The sequence below is a fragment of the Pteronotus mesoamericanus genome, unplaced genomic scaffold, assembly GCF_021234165.1.
Source record: "Pteronotus mesoamericanus isolate MK-2021 breed Mesoamerican mustached bat unplaced genomic scaffold, CSHL_Meso_final scaffold_36, whole genome shotgun sequence".
NCBI lineage: Eukaryota > Metazoa > Chordata > Mammalia > Chiroptera > Mormoopidae > Pteronotus > Pteronotus mesoamericanus.
This window is the reverse complement of record NW_026555313.1, coordinates 22143547-22163905: the sequence shown is the minus strand read 5'-3', so window position 1 is coordinate 22163905 and position 20359 is coordinate 22143547. Positions and strand designations below refer to the sequence as shown.

Here is a 20359-nt window from a genome sequence, read left to right as displayed (position 1 = left end):
TCTGGGTGCTTGCCCCTCCTCCCCTACCTCCACTTCACCCAAGCTAGGCTGTCCAGGGCCACTGACACTCTCTGCCTTTCCAGATCCTGCTGAGTCGATCCCCACCATCCTGGACAGTTTCCATTCCCAGGAAGTATGGGCCGGCCACACTGTGGAGCTTCCCTGCACAGCCTCTGGCTACCCTATCCCTGCCATCCGCTGGCTCAAGGATGGCAGGCCCCTCCCAGCCGACAACCGCTGGACCAATCGCATCACAGGGCTGACCATCAGCGACCTGCGGACCGAGGACAGTGGCACCTACATTTGTGAGGTCACCAACACCTTTGGCTCAGCAGAGGCCACAGGCACCCTCACGGTCATCGGTGAGTGGGGACAGCTGCTCTTTCAGCCCCATCCTTGAGAGTAATCTTCAAGAGGCACCACAGTATGGTGGGGAGGGGCATGGGGGCAGCTGCACCTGCCTCTGGCCAGCCCCAGGGAATCATCTCCTGGTTGGTAAAGGCAATTTGGTATCCTGGGGAAAGCCCTGGTTTGAAATCAGACAGCCTGCCTTTTGGTTCCAGCATTATCGGATAGAACTGACTTTGGGCAAATCACATAACCATGATCATCACCTCTGCACCTTTTTCTGCAAAATGGGGTAATGATTCCAGTCTTCCTACTGCCCAGAAGTCACACAGGTCAGGTGGGACCATGAGGGTGATGGTGACAAGCTTGCAGGTTTTCTTGGCTTGTTGGGAGGAGACTGTATCTGTACCAAAGGAAACAATGCCGATTTTAATCCATTAAAGAGAGCGTATGTGTCCCAGTGGAGGCAATATTCAGAATATTTAGCAATAATCAATAGGGGCCCTGATCAATCCAATCAGACACTGGGTGTAAACAACTAAGTCATCCGTTCCAGGAAAAGCTGATAGATGTTAATGCTGGTACTTCTTGTTCCTCCATCTCAGAGCCCCAGGGTCCGGGGAGACCCTGTGAAGAGCAGGAGGACTTAATAGCAAACACTTGCTACTGCTGAAACCCCTGGGTGGGAAGGGAAGGGAAGGAGAGGTAGAGGGGCTGATGCCAGAGGTAGAGTCCTGGAGGAAGGTTGGTGAGACCCAGGGGCATTCTTTGCCCCACCTCGCCCTTGCCCCTCCCTCTGGTGAACCTGTCTCAGACTCCCCATCTGCAAAATGAAGAGGCCCTTCTAGCTCTGGCATCCAGAGTCTGGCTCTGAGTTTTCTGCTCTCTGGACTGCAGGAAAGACATTGGCAGTAGTGGGTCTGGGATTCAGAGACACTCTGGGGATCTCAGTCCCATGGTGCAGCAATAGCTTGAATCCCTGAACATTGTACTTGATGGCATCCTGAGGGTCATCTGACCCAGGCAGTGGAAAGAGGCCATCCAGAGTTGATCCCGCCCCCACTGTACAGACCTCACCACCCACCTCATGAGCACAGAGCTGCAGGTGTGGAGACCCTTGGGTGGACCAGAGAATCACAGCAGAGCCTAACCTCTCCTGGGCTGGCCTCCTGGGCCTGGTTCCCTGTCACCTTCAGCCCAGATGTGGGCCCAGTCTCTTCTCCACAGTGGAGGGGGCCTAACAATTGGAGCGTGTTTATCTGCAGTGCTGAGAAGAGGCCTTCCCCATGCAAATTCCCTGGGACTCTGGAAGAACAGAAAGAGCCTCAAGAAATACTCTGGCAGTGACAGTGATGCAGACGCTTAGGTTACAGTGCTGAAAGCCCGGCTTCAGGGGGTTTCTTCTCCTACAGACAAGCTCTAGACAGCAGAGCAGGCAGATAGAAGAACCAGGGTTGGTGCCTCACTTCTTGCACTAAGTACTGTCCATAATTGTTTGGTCTAATATTACTTTCACTTCCTTTTCCACTCTCCTGCTACACATACACACACTCATACTTGCAAGCACACACATACACTGTCTCAAAACAGGTCAGGAACATACCCTCAAATCCTTAACAAATTAACAAACCTGACTCTGGGTAACTTGGTGTTCACAATACATACAGGCAGGTAGGTACCTACACATACACACACAGGCAGGCAGATGTGTTGAAAGTTCACATGCCTACTTTCCCATACACACATTCACATGTATACAGTGCCCACACTGTGTGTGTATACAGTGCCCACACACAGACACACACATTCCTCTGTCGTAACATGCTCACATCTTAGTACACGACAGATACACAGTAAGTAACTGCCTACAGTGGCATGCACACCCCCTGACCCTATATGCCTAGGTACAGCTCATTCTTCTCTGATCCTCTGCTCCCACTCTCCCCTACCCTGGGCTGGGCTGGACAACCCGGTTCAAAGGGAAGCGACGTGGCTTCTCTCTGTCTTCTATCACTTCTGATAGCACCTCTTTGCCAGGTTCATGGAGAAGAAAGCAGTGCTTTTCATTCTCGCCCCACTCCAATTCTGTAGCCAAGTCTCCCATCCATCATGCCACTGAGCTTAAGCAGGAGCTGTGAGGATAGAGCAGTGGGCTGGCAGAGCCCTGGCACCCTTGCCAGGACAAGCAGGACACTGTCTGCCTCATTGCACACTGACATTTCCTAGGCTGCATACAGAGGCTCTGGGAGCAGGTAGGGAGAGTGTGAGCAGACTCACGTGTGTTTTGCTTACACCCACCCAGATGGGCCTGCAGTCCCCCATCTCCTGTAGGCTGGCTGCAGTATCCCTTCTAGAACCCCCAGTCCATGGCAATCAGGGGAGAGAGGCCAAGTTGGTGCTGGTAACCAGGCAGCCAGTGAGACAATCAATAAACATGATTCAGGTAAGTAGCAGGGATGTAAAGATAAGAGATACCACCCAGCTCTCAAGTGGCTCACACTCTACAGGGAGAGATAGATGTAAAGAGGTGATTAAAGACCATGTGTTTACCGTGGTGTTAGTTACACCCAAGGAGGCACAGAAGAGGGATCCTTAACCCAGCCTGAGAGAGGAGTGGTGTCCAGGAAGGCTACCTGGAGGAGATGACACCTCAGCTCATTATGGAAGATGAGTAGGAATTAGATAAAGGGGGCAAGGAAGACTCTAGGCAGAGACCCTGGGACAGGAAGTAACCTAAGGTGTGGGCAGGCTGCTGCTCTAGGGACTGTTCTTGAGAAGAGGAGCCAGGTGTCCTTGAATGCTACGCTGAGTGGCTGGGTGCTGCAGAAGTTCTGAGCAGGGTGGGGGCCAGCTGCAACCTAGAGAACAGAGGGAGGGTGCAGAGAGGAGAGTATACTGCCCGGGTTCAGGCTGGGAGCTGAGGTCTGCAGCAGGGCAGTGCAGTGGGGGTGGAGAGCAAAGGTCAGACCAACCAAAGGCAGTATGAGTGGCTGGGTCAAGGGGGCCTTTCTTCTGTCTGGGGTGGGTGACAGGAAGGACAATGAGCCAGTCAGGCTCCTTCCCACTTCACAGCCCCACCTGAGCAAAGAGGCACCCATCAAGAAAGCACAGACCACCCTGGCTGGTGTAGCTCAGTGGATTGAGTGCCAGCCTGCAAGCAAAAGGGCTGCTGGTTTGATTCCCAGTCAGGGCACATGCCTGGGTTGCAGGCCAGATGCCCAGTAGAGGGCATGTGAGAGGCAACCACACACTGATGTTTCTCTCCCTTTCTCCCTTCCTCCTCCTAAAATCTTTTTCTTTTTTTAAGCAAACCATCAGAACAAGAGGTGCAGAGCCTGAGCCTGCCATTTAACAAATGAGTAAACTGAGGCTTAGAGAAAGGAATTCACCAATCCTAGTCTCCCACACCCCGCCCCCCACAAAAAAAAAACAAGTAGTCTGGAAACAGAAGTAGGGCCTCCTGACTTCCAGGACTTTTGTGATCACAGTGTACCTCTAGCCCCACTCACTCACACTAAGCTCTTTTTCTTTTCTTTTCTCTCCCCGTTTGCCCTCTTCTCTCCCTGGCCTGGACCAGACCCTCTTCATGTGACCCTGACACCAAAGAAGCTGAAGACCGGCATTGGCAGCACGGTCATCCTCTCCTGCACCCTGATGGGTTCCCCTGAGTTCACCATCCGCTGGTACCGCAACACCGAGCTGGTGCTGCCCGACGAGGCTGTCTCCATCCGCGGGCTCAACAACGAGACCCTGCTCATCACCTCGGCCCAGAAGAGCCACTCCGGGGCCTACCAGTGCTTTGCCACCCGCAAGGCCCAGACCGCCCAGGACTTCGCCATCATTGTACTTGAGGGTGAGCTGGGATGGTTTCAGGACTCCCAAAGCCCAGCCAGGAGGTGTCCTGCCTAGTGCCCTTCCTTCCTTCCTACACACCAGGCAGGTGTCTGTCTTATTTAATCCTTCCAAGGTACTTTTTAAAATGTTACCTACTTTGCAGTTGTGGAAAGTAAGGTTTCGGTCACTTACCCAAGGCTGGTTCAGAGCAGGGACATGGAAAATGAGACTGGTGGGAAGGGCTGAGAGTGGAGCAGAAGGGACACCCAGAAATGGAGGGCACAGGGAAAGAGGCAGATGAGAGGCTAAGGCAGTGACCTGGGGGGGCAGTCCCAGGCCCTGCCAGGCACCAGGCTCTTTGCAAGTTTTAGATAAGGGTCTTCCCAGAAATGGGCTGGGGCTGGCAGACTGAAAGAATGTTGGATTATCGTCAGCATTTTGGTGTGAAATGTGGGTTGGGTGTAGAGTACGTGTTACATTTGCCTTGCTTTTTTTTTTTTTTTTATGTTTCCTTTTAAATTACTCAATACCTATTTTAATACTTTACAAATAATCCCATATGGAAGAATGGTCAGAGTCAATAATCACAGTGTCCCATGGAGGAAGCTGAGGCACGGGGGTTAGTTAGTCCGTGCAAAGTTATTCGGTTAGCCAAGGTTAAGGCCCTGACACAGACTCCTACCACCATGACCTCTGGGCAGCTTGCGTTTTAAGCCTCAAACTTCAGACTATTTGCTATAGTACCCTCACCTCCCACCCCATTCCACACCTGCTCCTGCCAGAATGAGAACTGGAACCAGACTGCACAGGTCCAGACCGGTCAGGTCCTGGATCAGTTAACCTCTGATCCTCTATGTCTTTATTATTAAAGAAAGGAGAAAGAGGTGGAAAAGAAAAAGTCGAGAGGAGTTACATTTTATTAAGTGCTTACAAAGTCCTGTGCTAAGCATCTTTAATGCATTAATTCATCTAATACTCATAGCACCAGTATATGGAATTTATACTCATTATCCCCGTTATCACCATCCTTTGTGGATAAGAGATGGAAAGACTCAAGAGGTTAAGTAACCTGCCCTAAGACACAGAGCTAAAGTGGTGGAGGGAGACTTCAAACCCAGGAGTCTTAATTCACATGGAATAGTAATTGGCACCTGACAGGGTTTTGTGGCTAGCACATGAATTGATGTACATGAAACTTTATATTATATGGCCACTGCTTTCCCTCCTCCCCACTGTGGGGTGGGTGGTCTGGTGGGATGGTCACTCAGTAGCTCCTTAACTCTGAAGGGGGCTCCTCACTCCCTGCAGATGGCACGCCCCGCATCATCTCCTCCTTCAGTGAGAAGGTGGTCAATCCCGGGGAGCAGTTCTCACTGATGTGTGCAGCCAAGGGCGCCCCGCCCCCCACTGTCACCTGGGCCCTGGATGATGAGCCCATTGTGCGGGATGGAAACCACCGCACCAACCAGTACACCATGTCCGACGGCACCACCATCAGCCACATGAACGTCACGGGCCCCCAGATTCGAGACGGGGGTGTTTACCGGTGCACCGCACGGAACTCGGTGGGCAGTGCTGAATATCAGGCGCGAATAAACGTAAGAGGTGCCTGTCTACATTTAAATATCAGAATAGGCTTTTGAGTTCCTTTGCCATCTCTGTGGTTATCATTATTCTTGTGGTGATTGGTACTTACTATTAATTGTCATTTTGGTTTTAGTAGAGGTCTCTTTCCTCTCTTTCCCCCTTTTCCCTGCCCTCCACAGTCCCATCATCTGTGTGTGTGTGTGTGTGTGTGTGTGTGTGTGTGTGTGTCTGGTTGACTTCACTGCCTTGGTATTCCCACCCTTCCTCTTCCCCCTTCTCCTCTCCTACAATCTGACCTGGCCCCTTCCCCCACTCCTCCATTAAATCTCTCCAGCCCCAGGTATAAAAAGTACCCTGCTAACATTCACCAGTCCAACCAAGGCCTTACAAGGATAGGACAGGGAAGGAGCAGTGGAGCAAGGTTTGGCCTTTGAGAGGGTGTCTACCAAAGCTGTGTTCCCAGTGTACTTCCACGGAGTCATCCCCCAAATGCTCCAGGAGGTGTAAGCAGCAGGAGTCATAGTATTATCTTCTTCCAGTCCTCCCTCCTCCTCCTCCTCACCATTCACCCCCAAAGTTCAAGCCATGAAGAGTAGGAGGCTCAGGTTGGGTGGGGTTACCCCCAAGACAGGCATCCCCAAGGGAAGGAGTCCTCAAGGTGATCATTCCAGTGTCTCAGTTCTCCAAGTCACTGTGATAAGAACAGTCTCCTCTGAACTCTTTGCAGCCCCCTGGGTCCAGATTGGTGTTCATGTGACCCTACCAGTGACCGCTGACCCAAGGGCAGAGGAGAACCAAGGGAAAAGAGGAGGGGCAATGGCACAGGGGTTCTGGTGGCTGCCATGGGGCAGGGAAAGGGAGAGGGACTTGATGCCAAATTCACCTGTGCCAGGCAGGTCTCCAACACCACATGAAAAATGTGCCCTCCATTTAGCCAGCCTCCTGCCCTCTCCTCTGAATCCTGGGAGAATCCCCAGTCCAGATCCTCATGCCCTGGGTGGGGAATGTGATGGCCTCTAGCATTGCCCTGCATGGTGGCCGCTGAGCCCCTTTGCAATCCCACATTACCATCTGCCCAGATGACTCAGCTGATGACACCCCCTTCCCCCTTTTATAGCCCCTTCAACAGGAGCCCACAAAACACATTTAGCTGTTAAAAGAAAATTATCAGTTCACCCAATGAAGACCTTCCTATTGTCCTTTAAATATTTAATTTATATAAGATTCTTTTTGATACAAGACCATCATGAGCAAGTCGAATGAAAATAATGAAATCTCCATATTTCTATTTTAACCCAAAAAATCTTAATCTCCTTATAAATGAGGACTTGCACTCCCAAATCCCATCACTGCTTGGTGAGGCTTCAGCTTTCTCATGTATTCCTTCCCTTTAGGGGAACGGATGCTTGCCCTAGGCATGAATGGAACACATGTCTGTTTGCAACTATTTGAAGCCAGTAACAGAGAGTCCTGAGATACCACAGATGCTCCCAGTTCTAGCCTCTGCCTTTAGCCTTGTAATAAGGCTGCCCTCCTCCTCCCTCCCCACCCATAGCTGAATTTCCACCCCCTGCTAGTTTCAAAGGCCAAGCAACTAAGAAGAGCATCACAGGGCAGTGCCTGGCTGACTCTGGCTAACTGCACCACTTGCCCCTCCTCTCCTCCCTCCGGACTCCTGCCCAGGCCCCCCCAGCATCCGGGCAATGAGGAACATTACAGCAGTCGCCGGGCGGGACACCCTTATCAACTGCAGGGTCATTGGCTACCCCTACTACTCCATCAAGTGGTATAAGGATGCCCTGCTGCTGCCCGACAACCATCGCCAAGTGGTGTTTGAGAACGGCACCCTCAAACTGACTGACGTCCAGAAGGGCATGGACGAGGGGGAGTACCTGTGCAGTGTCCTCATCCAGCCCCAGCTCTCCATCAGCCAGAGCGTCCATGTGGCCGTCAAAGGTAGGCGTCCCCTGGAACCAGTGCCGCTGGTCACCCAGGATTATGGGTCCTTCTCCAGCCAGCTGATAGGCAGCAGCATGCTATCCTGAGTGTGAGGAAAGCCAAGGAGGAGAGGGCCTCCACATGGCACTTGAGAAAAAGGGGGCAGGGTGGAAGACTGTGGGCACACAAGAAGGCCACGAGTGCCTCCACATTCAGGTTTACTCCATAGGCTGCAGGACAAGGCAGCACTGACCCCAGGGGTATGAGGGGCCAGTGACACACAAAGAGGAATCAGGGAAAGAGGCCCAGGACAGAGAAGGCAGGCTATATAGGTCCCCTGATATCAGCGTGGAGCCACTGAGAACTCAGGAGGAGGTGAGGGGCAAGAGCCAGGCGAGTGCAAGCAGCAGGAGGATGGGTGGAGGGAGCACACACTGGGTGCCCTGACTCCTTTCTGGGGTAAAGATTGCCTGCCTCAGGCTGCTTTGACAGGAATGGCAAGGACCTTCCAACTGCTAATGCTGTTTGAAGCCTGGAAAGCACCTCCTAGTGCTTAAAAATCTCCTCCCTCTCTACCAGGCCCTTTATGCTCCCCTGGGTGAGGTCTGTGTTCTGCGTGGGGGCACTTAGCACCATTTCTGGTACAGGGGTGTCATTCAGTAAGTGTCTGTGGATTGAATGAATGAATGAATATAAATAAGCAAATAATTAATGCATGAGTAAATGATGCATGTCCCTTTGGTTCTGGGACTGTGCAGGTATAGGAAGCTCCCTTCCAAATGCCCTCTTTGGAACTGGCAGACCTGGAGACTATCTGGGCAATGGGTGAAAGCAGAGTGGCTTGGCTGCTCTGGGGCAGGATGGGACATGCAACCGGTAGGCCTGGCCAAGACGAGGTCAGTGCAGGCCAGGCATCTTCTGTCTAACCCAGAAGGACCCAGAGCTGGGAAGGGCCAGCTGGAAGGAAACACAGTCTGGCTCAGGAATGAAGAAGGAGCTCTGGAACCAGCAGAGGAGTCGGGGAGAGCAACAGGGTTCATGAGAACATCTGGACATCTGTGTCAGCCCAGGGCAGTGAGGAAGAGAGGTTAGGACAACATAAACCAGAAGAAAGCTAGCCTGGGCCCTGGGACCCATGGGAAGGAAGAAGAAGCAGAGGGGTCTGGGCCGGGGGAAAGGTCCCTAGCACCATGGAAAGGCCCCACAGGAAGGCCCCAGGGCTCCCAAATTCCTGAAGCAAAGTTGAATGAAGGCCTTCTAGACAGGAAGAGGGAAGTCTAGGAGAAGGATGAGTGGGGAGATAGGGGCTACAAGCTTGGCATTCATAAAGCAGGGATGTGTGCATATGCAGTATACCAGCCCATGTGCACACATTCCCTCTTCCCCACCATCCACGCCTGGAAATTCAGCCCTAATAGGACGTTCACCTTTGTCCTCTCCAGACCAAGAAGCAGCATTTGTATGAGGAGCTCTGAGGACCCTGTGGCTCTGCCACTCTGGAAGTTCAGATTCCTCACCCCCATCTTCCTTGGTTTGGGCCCTTTAAAGCATATAGTGATGATGGGACACCCAGGTAGAAATCATCTGGGGACAGTGGGCTAAACTGAACAGTAGCAGCAAAAGGCATGGTCAGTACTTCTCTCTTTCCTCCTTGTCACCCAGTTCACCCTCAATGGCACACAGGAGCCATGTCACTTGTCTCCTTGTGCACCCAGCGCCTGTCACAGTGCTAGACAGTGTTTCTTGAACTAAAACTGAGACAGCAATCTGGGTTGGATGACTTTCTGGGAGGCCTCACATTGGTCCCTAAGAACTGGAGGCTCTGTGGCCATCTCAGGCCTGAGGAGGAGAGAGGAGCCCCATATAGTATCTGCCTTCCTCCTTCCTAGCTGCTGCACCCCAGCCAAGCTGAGGCCCATTCTGGCCCCTTCCTCAGCCTACTGCCTCTGCCCAGCCCAAGGTCCTTGAGCTAGAAGGAACCTCCAATCCCCAGACCATATACCCATGAGGTAGCCTTGGAATACAGCACAGCCTGTCTTCCCCTTCCCAGCATCACGGACCTCCTGTATACATTTCCATTACAAACAATAGACCAAGAGTTTACAGTGTAAATATCACATATTAAAACATCTAGCCTTTGCTCCACTCCCTTAGACTACGTGCACCAGAAAGCATGTGGCAGGGTTTGTTGGCTAAAAAAAAACAAAAACAAAAAACAAAAAGAAACCCACCGGGCTTCAGTGAGCCTTGGAGTATGCGGAACGTCCTGAAAGCTGCTTCTGCTCATCAATTATTCATCCCCATTCAGGGAGCGATCAGTCCTAATGAATTGAATCTGATGCATTCTGTCTCAGCGACTCACTGGGCCTGTTGTGATTGTGCTGTGCTGAGTGACAGTGTCTCCCCAGCCCAGGAAGTGTGTGTGTGTGTGTGTGTGTGTGTGTGTGTGTGTGCGCGCGCGCATATTATCCTAGAGGGCAAAGCCAAGGCACTAACACCCAGCACAAGCTTGGCATTCATAAAGCAGGGATGTGTGCATATGCAGTATACCAGCCCATGTGCACACATTCCCTCTTCCCCACCATCCACGCCTGGAAATTCAGCCCTAATAGGACGTTCACCTTTGTCCTCTCCAGACCAAGAAGCAGCATTTGTATGAGGAGCTCTGAGGACCCTGTGGCTCTGCCACTCTGGAAGTTCAGATTCCTCACCCCCATCTTTTCCCTACTCCCTCTTCTCACCTCATTAGAATGCATCTGTGCAAAGAGCCTATCAAAGCTGATTATGAGCACGCTGCCTGATTAGATGATGTGCTGTTCAATAGTTACTCAAGGAGAAGGGGGGAGGAAGTGCTCTGGGTATGGAAAGGGCCCCTGACTCTAAGGTAGAAATGGGCCCACGGGCAACACTCTAGACCCCACTCCTACTGCCTGGCTGGGACACGCGTCCCACCCAGAGGATCAAAGCAGAGACCTGGAATGTAGAAAGGGCAAGGTGCAGGTAGGACAGGGCACTAGAAGCTGAAGACCAATTGGATAGACCCCCACCATCTCCCTGTGGGGTCAAGGGCTATGGGCAGGGTGAAGCAAAAACCCATGCTGCTTCATGAGCTGGAGAAACAACTGCTGACTCCATTCCTTCTGGAACTGCTTGTCTTCTGATGAATTTTTTAAACACTGAGCTAAGAGCAGAATACACCAAATTTGCATACACATGCATGCACACATGTGCATAAACCTGTATGCATGAGTACAATGCATGTGCACATTAGTACATACTATTAGTACATACAACAAATATGCACACATTAACCTATCTACACTTGATCATGCACGTACATTGTACATGCTGGCAGTCACATATACACAAATGTTTCCTCTGTCCATATCCTTCTGTAAGGCAGCTTCAAGTGATGCCATATGAAATATTGCCCAGGTGAGCCAGCTGTGGCCCAGAAAGTTGGAAGGAATTGAGGGGAGAGAGGGCAAAGATGCTTTGAGGGCTACCTGGGCTTTGGTGCATGTAACACTGACTGGCTGGGGAGAGCCAGGATGCAGGGAAGTCAAGTGCTTGTCTCTGGGCATCCTAAGAGATCCTTGGCAGGATGCTAAGAGGAGGGCACATGGATCCAACCTAGATTTGGTGTCTTTAGGGCCCCCTATAGCTGAAAAATGAGGTAGCATCAAAGCATCCCTGAGCACACAGGCTGAATGTTTAATTAGCTAAGGAGGCAGGGCTGCCACTGGTATTCCTTGTCTTTGGCTCAGTGAGGGAACATCTCCATCCCCACATGTGAGTCTCCTGGGGCCTCTGGAGCCAAAACAAGTGCATGAAATACTTTCTGCCCACGCTCAGCAAGTCCAGGACCAGGAGGGAGGGCCAAGCCCCTGTGGAGCAAATGGAAAAAGGTACACACTCACATTTATGCACAGACTCACACTCACACACACTCATTCTCAATGCCCATACTCCCCCCAAACTCATTCTTCCCTCATTGGTCAAACCAGTCCCTGCCATGTGCTTGGAACCTTTGGAGAAGCCCCCCTTCCACCCTAGTAAATGGGTTTCTGTGATCATAGGGCTTAAGAGATAGCCAGCCACATGGCCAAATACCTGCTCTTGGCAGAGGTGGAGGTTTGGAAGGAACCCTCCAAGAATCCACAGGAAAATGGCACAGCAGGTCCTACAGGGGTAGATTGCCCAATTGTACTGGGGAAGGGGACACCAAGGAAGCTGCTGTCAACAGCCCTATTCCCCAGCAGAACATAGATAGGGACAAGTAACCTCCTTATTGGACAAGCGAGGCTTAAGATGATGATGGTGGTCATGATGAAGCAGCAGAAGCAACCACTCATTCATTCAGTGATATTTACTGTGCACCCACTTCCAGGCCCCTGTGCTATGAATACAGTGGTGCTCAAGACAGACAAAAATCCCTGTCCTCAGGGAGCTCCCACTCTGGTGGGGAAATGCATAGTACATAATATACGGAAAAGGTGTCTCCTGTCAAACAGGGAGAGGGAATGAGAGTGCCAAGGGGAGAAGACAGTGGTGCAATTTTAAATAGGTGGTCAGGGTAGGCCTTCCTGTGAAGAGGGCTGTGTAACAAAAACTAAAGTTATTATTCCTAAAATACTAGACTTGTTACAGCTGGAAAGTCAGCCTCAGGACTTTAGAGATTACTTGGTCCAGCTCCTCCACTTTGCAGATGAGGAAGCTAAGGCTCCAGGGTAGAAGCAGAGGAGGCCACTTGCCCACGCCCATCTGCAGAGACAGAGGAGGCTGGAACCCAGGTTTCCTGGTTCCCAGGCATGGCTCCTTCCCCATCTCCATGCTGCAGAGGCAGAGAAGCTCCACTTGCCCCAGTGCCCATTCTCTTCCAAACAGGTGCAGTAAATAAAAAGGCTCAGCTTCAGAGAGAGATGAAAGGCACCATAAAGTGTTTATAGGCTGGGCTGGTGGTCAGCATGCCCTCCTCTGTGAAACACTCCCAAACAAGTGGCAGTAAAGTCTTTATGGCGGCGGGACACCCCATGGACCATCTCAGCCACTGTATCCTCTCAGACTCTTCACTGAGAGGATTCCAGCTGCTTGTTCTGACCCTGCCTCCCTCAAGGCGGAATGAGTTGCCCTCTCACCAAGACAACTGCAGCCAGAGTAGGGCTTCTAGAGAAGAGTCCCTGGGTGACATGGCACACGTGCCCCTACATTCAGGCTCTGTGCTGGGGAAATGCTGGGACTGAGGGTGGGAGGGGAGCCTTTGCAGGCTGCAGTTAGCCCTGAAGAGGTTCTTGGTCATCGCCACGATGGAGGTGGGCAGAGCCCCCAGCTTCTGAGGATGCTTTCCCCGGGTGTGGACATGCGACCATGCACATTCAACTAGCCCGAGCCCACCTCTGAGCCCTGGAGAAGGCACTACTGGCTCACACATCAGAAAGCAGCCCCACATCCAGACAGCTGCCCATGTATACACCTCAGAGCCCCACACCCTGCTTCTCAGTTCACCCACTCAGCATTCCTCCTAGTGTTCAGCAAGCCAGTGAAGGAGCCAGGGTCCCTAATGCTTTCTTCTCCCTCCAGGCTTTGTGCCCACAGTTATAGGGTTATCAGAATGATATTCTTGAACTGATGTCTTCTTTGAGCAGTTCTGGCCCTTAGCACCCACACCAAAGGGCTCCTGAGGGGACACATCACCCACGGCATCACACCTGCCCATTAACTCACTGCAGCAGTGGAGAGTAGAGGGAAGCCAAGGTCTCTAAGTTGCCTGGTCCTTTTCCCCCCACAGGTCAGGAGAAAGTTCTAGGGCCTGAAGAGCTCTGGCCAGCCCAGGTGAATGTCTAACCCTCCTGGATGGATGTTGACAACTCTCCTGCAGTGGTCTGTCAAATAGCTATCAGTGTTATAGTTGAAAACCAGAAGGGAATGACAGGTTCTGTCTGGCCTCTGCCTCTTACTGAGCTCAGTCTTACCCGTCTTTCATACACACACACACACACACACACACACACACACACACACACACACAGAGCACACGTGTGTGTTCTTTAACTCCATCCAAATGCCACCTCCTCCATGAAGCTGCGGTCACCCAGCTAGATGATACTTTGCTATGAGTTCAGTGTCTTTATATTCAGATGGTGATTGTTCAATAATCACTGAGGGAAATATCTGCACTTCCCTAGCAAATGATAAGCTCCTGGAGGTTTTGTCTCTATTTTAAACATTTTGCTACTTTCCCAAGTCCTCAAGGAGCATAATGTCTTCACAGAGCAGGCATTTCATAAACATGAGATGAATTAGTTAATTAATGAATTAACCTGCCTTAGTAACTTGTTCCATTACCTAAATCCCTTCTTACTGAGAGAGACAGTTTTCCTCTTGCCCGAGCTAAATCTTAGCTGCCTAATTTCTACCTCTCTCTCTCCGTTTGCTCTGTCCTCAAGGGAAATGTTCACTTGACCATCCTTCCACTGGGCATAGCCCTGCAGACCTGGCAACTCCTGGGCAGAACCTCCCAGCTCCTTGCTTTGTCCACACACTTCCTCTGCAGCCCTTCCTCACTGCTATAACTCTTCTCCTCTCCGTAAGGTTCTTAAATCAAAGAAGCCAGCTCCAGAGCTAGAACAGCAAGGGCCTAACACCCAGGAAGGACCAGGAGAGAAGCTCCCAGCTCCAAAACTCCAGCATAAATACAGCATCTTGAGGAACAGCATAGAACCCCCTCTCTTTTTCTGGATGCATCCCCCACCCTGTGCTCTCACTACCCCTTGCTCACCTCACAGGTAAACATTTAAGATCAGCCCAGGAAATGATCTATAGATCTATGTTCTTTCATTTACTATACTCACCTGACATTTATTGGGCTCTTATAATTTGCCTGGTTAATAAATCCTACTTACTGGCTTAAAGGAGCCCCCAGACTCCCAGGGAAGGTGGTCATGCAAAAGCTACCTGACTGTCACACGATCTGCGCCATCATCAAGGTGTGCACCAGGTGCTGCAGGGCTGTGTAGGAGGAGCCAGGCATCACAGGAGGAACAGCATTGGAGCAGGGTCTGAAACGGGGGGAAGGGTTTCCCAGGAGACCTGCTGGGCTTTGGACCTTTGCTGGAAGGACAGGACCAAAACTGCTTCTCCTGGGCCTCAGGAAACAAACTAGGTAGCAGATTTGTCTGCAATAATTCCACCAAAAAGTCTAAGGCAGCACATGGGAGAGAGCTTGGTCAGAGGATTAGATTTAACTAAGCACCAGAAAAAAGGGCGGGGGGGGGGGGCGTAGATCAGCAGAGCCCAACAGAGGAATGTCTGGGAAGTTTCAGCAATGGGCATTTGGCCATTACTAGAGTCAGGGTTTCAGAAAAACCTGTCTGGATATTCAACATCCAGCAAACCGCTCAGAATACTGGGTAGGCCCCGACCCAGAGAGCAGAGGCAGCCAGAGATTGGAATGGAAAGATTCAGAAAGTCACCAAAGTCTCAGACAACCTGGATGGACGTAGGACCTGGATTTGGGCTCAGGGGGATCTGGAATGAGATGGGTCAATATCCGGCCATTGGGCTAGGAGCGCACGTGGTGGGAAAGTAAAGGGACAAAGGCCCAGCTGTGTTCACCCAGGCACAGCCAGGCAGGAGCTGTGACCTGGGACTGTGGGGCAGTGATAGAGCCCCTGTGGCTGAGTGAAAGGTAAGGTAGGGGACGACATCGGGTAGGTCAGCAAGGCCTCTGCTGAGTGGTGTAACTCTTGTCCCATAGGTCATGGAGACAATATCTCTCCTCAATGTCACTTCCTCTGGACCTAGAGCCACTGATCAAGACCTTTCTCAGGCATCCACGGGGCTGCCAATGATTTTACATGTGCACACGTGGCCACTCCTCAGAGGCAGCAGGGAGGATCTTGGCCATGCATAGGAAGCCACCCCTCCTTCTCTCCTCAGAGCTTGTTCCCACTGCAGCCACTGTGGGTGGCCCTAGGATAGAGAGTAGCAGGATTCCCAGGAAAGGTGGAGCTGGCTCCTGGGAGAATGCCAGAGGACTGTGGACAGCCTTGTAATTTAATTATTTGACTGCAGAAAGATCTCATCTATTGGGTGCTCATCCCTGCTAAGCTAATTGTCTCTCTCCTCCCTCTTCTCCCCGCACTTGCTGGTGAAGTTGTTGTGGTCTAATTGACTTATCATAAAGATAATGGCTGACTCTGTAGCCAGAGCTGAAAAAGGAGGATCCTTTCCACAGTAGCTCAAGCTCCAGACAGGTCCCTGAGGGACCGAGATGTGGGCAGTGGGGGGAAGGGAGGATAAGCCCGATCTCTGGGGGGAGGAAAGCTGTGTGGGTGATGCTTAATCAGATGAGTCTAACCAACTGATTGTCTTGCAAACACCAGTGCATCTCTGCTCTTTCCTGCCATCCAAGGGAAGCTTGCTTATAAAACAAAAAGATCTCTGCTCTGGACATGTTTGGGACTCTCTCAGAGAGGCAAGCAGGCAGCACATGGGAGAGAGCTTGGACTTGGAGAACAGATAGATTACAGTCACTTCTTATGAGCAGGGTGACCTAGGGCAAATTACTTCTCTGCTCTGAACCTCAGTTTTCACACCTGTTAAAGTGGAGACAGTTAAGTTCACAGCACATTATTGGTAGGAGGATTCAGAGAGATGGTGTAGGAGATACAGCAAAAGACACATCTAGTGCTGGAAGCTTCCACTCACCTGTCCTAATACCTGAGGACAATGGAAAGGGCTTGGGGTGGGACCTCTGCAGGAAGAGTAGGAGACCAGAGCATAGCACCCTGATTTCAGACCAGCAGCTATGGGGTATGCATGGGGCAGAGTCTCAGCACTGGCCTTCTTTTCCTTTCATCTGGGGCACATCATTCCTGTCAACCCCAGGTGCCCAGAGAACTGTGAACTGCATCTCTGGATGCAGACAGTTGGCACAGGAGTGCTGAGGAATGGCAGGGAAATTGAGGTGAAAGTTAAGCAGTCAGATGAGAGTCAAGAAGCACATGCAGCATCACCACTCAAGTTCCAGGACAAGTCTGAAGTTTGGGATTTATACAGGCCAACCAAGACCTTGAACAGAAACAGCGGGTCCAGGCCTGGGGTGGAGGGTTAGCGGGGAAGAGGGATGGGAGTCAGGGGACAATGGTAGGGTACCCCAAGAGATTCTACATATACAAGAAAACAAGGCATCTGTGCCCAGGGGAACTCGGTTCACAGCCCACGCTGGGGTCAGGAGGAGCCCAAGAGTGAGGCAGGTAAGGCAGTGCTGCTGGTCAGGCTGGGGCAAATAGGGGGCCTGACAGCAGCATTCCCCTTTCCTTCCCAGTGCCCCCTCTGATCCAGCCTTTTGAGTTCCCACCTGCCTCCATTGGCCAGCTGCTCTACATCCCCTGCGTGGTATCCTCAGGGGACATGCCCATTCGCATCACCTGGAGGAAGGATGGACAAGTGATCATCTCAGGCTCCGGTGTGACTATAGAGAGCAAGGAGTTCATGAGCTCCCTGCAGATCTCCAGTGTCTCCCTCAAGCACAATGGCAACTACACATGCATCGCCAGCAATGCAGCAGCCACTGTAAGCCGGGAGCGCCAGCTCATTGTGCGTGGTGAGTGGAGGCAGGCGAGTAGTGGGGCAGGGAGAGTCCAACTCTGTATGCTGTTAAAAGTCTCTAGGTTTCAGGTTTTAATCATAGGCTTATGGAAGGTTGGCTCGGCAGATGCCTTAAAGATCGAGTTTCAAACTGCTAACTTTCCAGGCCAGGAAACTGAGACCTAGGCAGGGGAAGAAACTCACTCAGTTAGTCACTGGCACAACAGAATCAGAACTCAGAACTCCCAGCTCCCAATCCAGCACTCAGCAAGAGCTCGCAGCATCTCTGGTTTGGGAGCTGCCAGGCCCCAACTTTAGAAGAGTCCAGGAGGGGCTGACATTGAACGAAAGTTCCTGAAGCCTAGAAGATGTATCAGAAACTGAGATGCTCTGTTTCTCCCACCTCCCCTCTGTCTGCAGTGCCCCCTCGATTTGTGGTGCAGCCCAACAACCAGGATGGCATCTATGGCAAAGCTGGCGTGCTCAACTGCTCAGTGGATGGCTATCCCCCACCCAAGGTCATGTGGAAGCATGCCAAGGGTAAGACCCTGGTCAACCCGCAGCTCTGAGTAGCCAGAGAGAGGGAAGGAAGGATGCTGATGAGATCTGGGCCTGGGTCTCTATACACAACCCTTGGCCCTGGGTGGGAAACCTTAGTTCTGAGCTTTAAGGGGACCCTAGACTATCCCTGATCTGGAGGTCATCCTTAGGTACCCTAGCTGTCTGTGGATCAGGACAGCTATCATGCTGACTCCAAATTTTCTTTTGCCCCCACAGGTTGACCCCTCCCCTACCCCTCCAGCCCTAGAGCTCGGTGTACTCCATTTTCTCCACCCCCACCTTCTACACGGGGTCCACGAGCCTCCTCAGCCCCTGTTTCTCACCAGTTATGATTTTGGTCTTTCTTGGAGCCCAACTTCTTATTTAGACTATGTCCAGGGCTCACACTGGGAGAATGTAGGGGGTGCCCAAAGCCCCCCTGGGAGGATAGCCTCCTTCCCAGGCCTCACTGCCTAAGACCAGCAAACTGCCTTTTGAGGGCTCAGTCTTCTCTGCGCCCACTGCCAAGTGGCCAGAAGACAAATTTTTCTTCCTCCCTGAGGAATTTGCCCCCAAAAAGCTCAGTGCCAAGGTGGCCATTCTTACTCCATCTCCTTAGTCAGAGCTGGGGCTGGCCCAACACTCTGTGAGGGTCTTTCCTGTTGCCCAGGAAACAGGAACTGTATGAGAATGGTACAAAATAGCCCTAGATCTGCAAGAGAAAAGTATCGAGGCCATTTATTGGGACACTCCAGCACACCCAGCTCACTCTCTAGCCCAGATAGCAGCCTTCTCACTTCTGCCTCCTTCCAGGGAGTGGGAACCCCCAGCAGTACCACCCGGTGCCCCTTACCGGCCGCATCCAGCTCCTGCCCAACAGCTCACTGCTGATCCGCCACGTCCTGGAAGAGGACATCGGCTACTACCTCTGCCAGGCCAGCAATGGTGTGGGCACTGACATCAGCAAGTCCATGTTCCTCACTGTCAAGAGTGAGTCCTATCCCTGCAACCCTCCCACACCCGCTGATCACAGGTCATGGCCCAGCTCTGTACTCACCCTACCTCCCCTTTAACTTCCTGTGTTAAACCTGTGAAGGGAAGGCGGGAATGATTTCTAGTCAGAGGTGGGCTTGGGACCCTTGGATGGGGGATTCAAAAGCACAGTCATCTAAAACAATGGCCTCACCCTGAATGGCCTCCAGCTCACCCTACTCTTGTCATGATAAGCTCCTGATTTGCTTGTGGGGTCATGTGACTTATCAGTTACTCTGATCTACATGTTGGCAATTCTATCTGAATAGTCATATCAAACAATTTATTACTGTTACTTAATTTACACCTGCTTGTGTGTAACCTGTTTGTTGTGACTTAGGAAGGAGGATGTCATATACAACCAGGGGTGTCCAACCTGCAACCCTTGGGCCACATGAGGCCGAGGAAGGCTATAAATGAGGCCCAACACAAAACCATAAATTTACTTAAAACCTAAGAGATTCTTTCTTGATTACGTGTGGCAATGTTTTCAATGTATGGCCCAAGACAACTCTTCTCCTTCCAGTGTAGCCCAGAGACACCAAAAGATTGGACACCCCTGCATAGGAGAAAACCTGGGTTCCAGTTTCAGATCTATCTGAGGGGCTATGTGACTTTACACAAGTCATTTTATCTCTCTAAGCTCTAGTTTCTTCATCTGTGCTAGCAGTTCATTCCCAGGCCACTTTCCCCACAGCACTGGTGTGAATAACACAGGGACTGATTGTAGAAAGAGGAAGATGCATCAGAAAAGCCAAAAGAGCAATAAAATTCATTGGTGCTGCATCAGTGTCTTCTAAGTCCCCAGGCATAGAGCTGACCTTGAGGCCTCTGTACCCTAGACCATTCTACCCCTCAATTCTGCTGTCACAGACACACATTCCTACTGCGTGAATCTACCCCTTTACAGTCTTAGACATCGGTATAATGGGCTCCCAGGAATCATGTCATAAGGACAGTGTCCATCTGGCCCTATGTCAGGAAATGGAGAACAGGGCATGGAGTACAGTGGTAAGAACCTAAGTTTTAGAGTCCAGCCAACCCCAGTGTGAATTTGGGCTCCATGTCATGATTACTGTGATCTTGATGAGTATACTTGGCCTCTCTGTACTTCCTCTTCCTGACATCCAAAAGGAGGGACATAAGAGTGCCTTACCTGTTATGTTTTTGGTCAAGAATAAGTCAGATGACATGCATAAGGCAACCAGTATGTTAACTGGCACCCAATAGGCCAGCAAAGATTTAGCCCTAGTTCTGTTATTCTTAATGACAGTCCTTCCAGGGTATGTGTAGGAAAGGCTGCTCAGAGCAGAGCCTAGGGTTGGGCTGCTCAGCACCTCCTTCCTTTAAGAATCACAGCTTCTTTATCACATGCCAAACCCTGTGTTCAGCTCAGCAGCAGACAGGGAAGCCCTGGCGATCTGTGATCGATGCTCAGGGAGCTTAGAGCTGGAATCCCTGCCCTGGGGAGCTACTTCCCTCACACTAT

The 20359-nt window shown here is 51.4% G+C and overlaps 1 protein-coding gene across 1 annotated transcript in view; it reads left to right on the top strand.

Annotated features, from left to right (window-relative positions):
• Positions 1–20359, top strand: part of DSCAML1 (DS cell adhesion molecule like 1) — a 343723-nt gene that overhangs the window by 239955 nt on the left and 83409 nt on the right. The window contains exons 4-10 of the mRNA XM_054592323.1: positions 84–362; positions 3926–4201; positions 5491–5787; positions 7453–7725; positions 17036–17314; positions 17719–17838; positions 18652–18828. Of these exons, the coding sequence (XP_054448298.1) occupies positions 84–362; positions 3926–4201; positions 5491–5787; positions 7453–7725; positions 17036–17314; positions 17719–17838; positions 18652–18828 (1701 nt within the window). The remainder of the gene's footprint in view (positions 1–83; positions 363–3925; positions 4202–5490; positions 5788–7452; positions 7726–17035; positions 17315–17718; positions 17839–18651; positions 18829–20359) is intronic.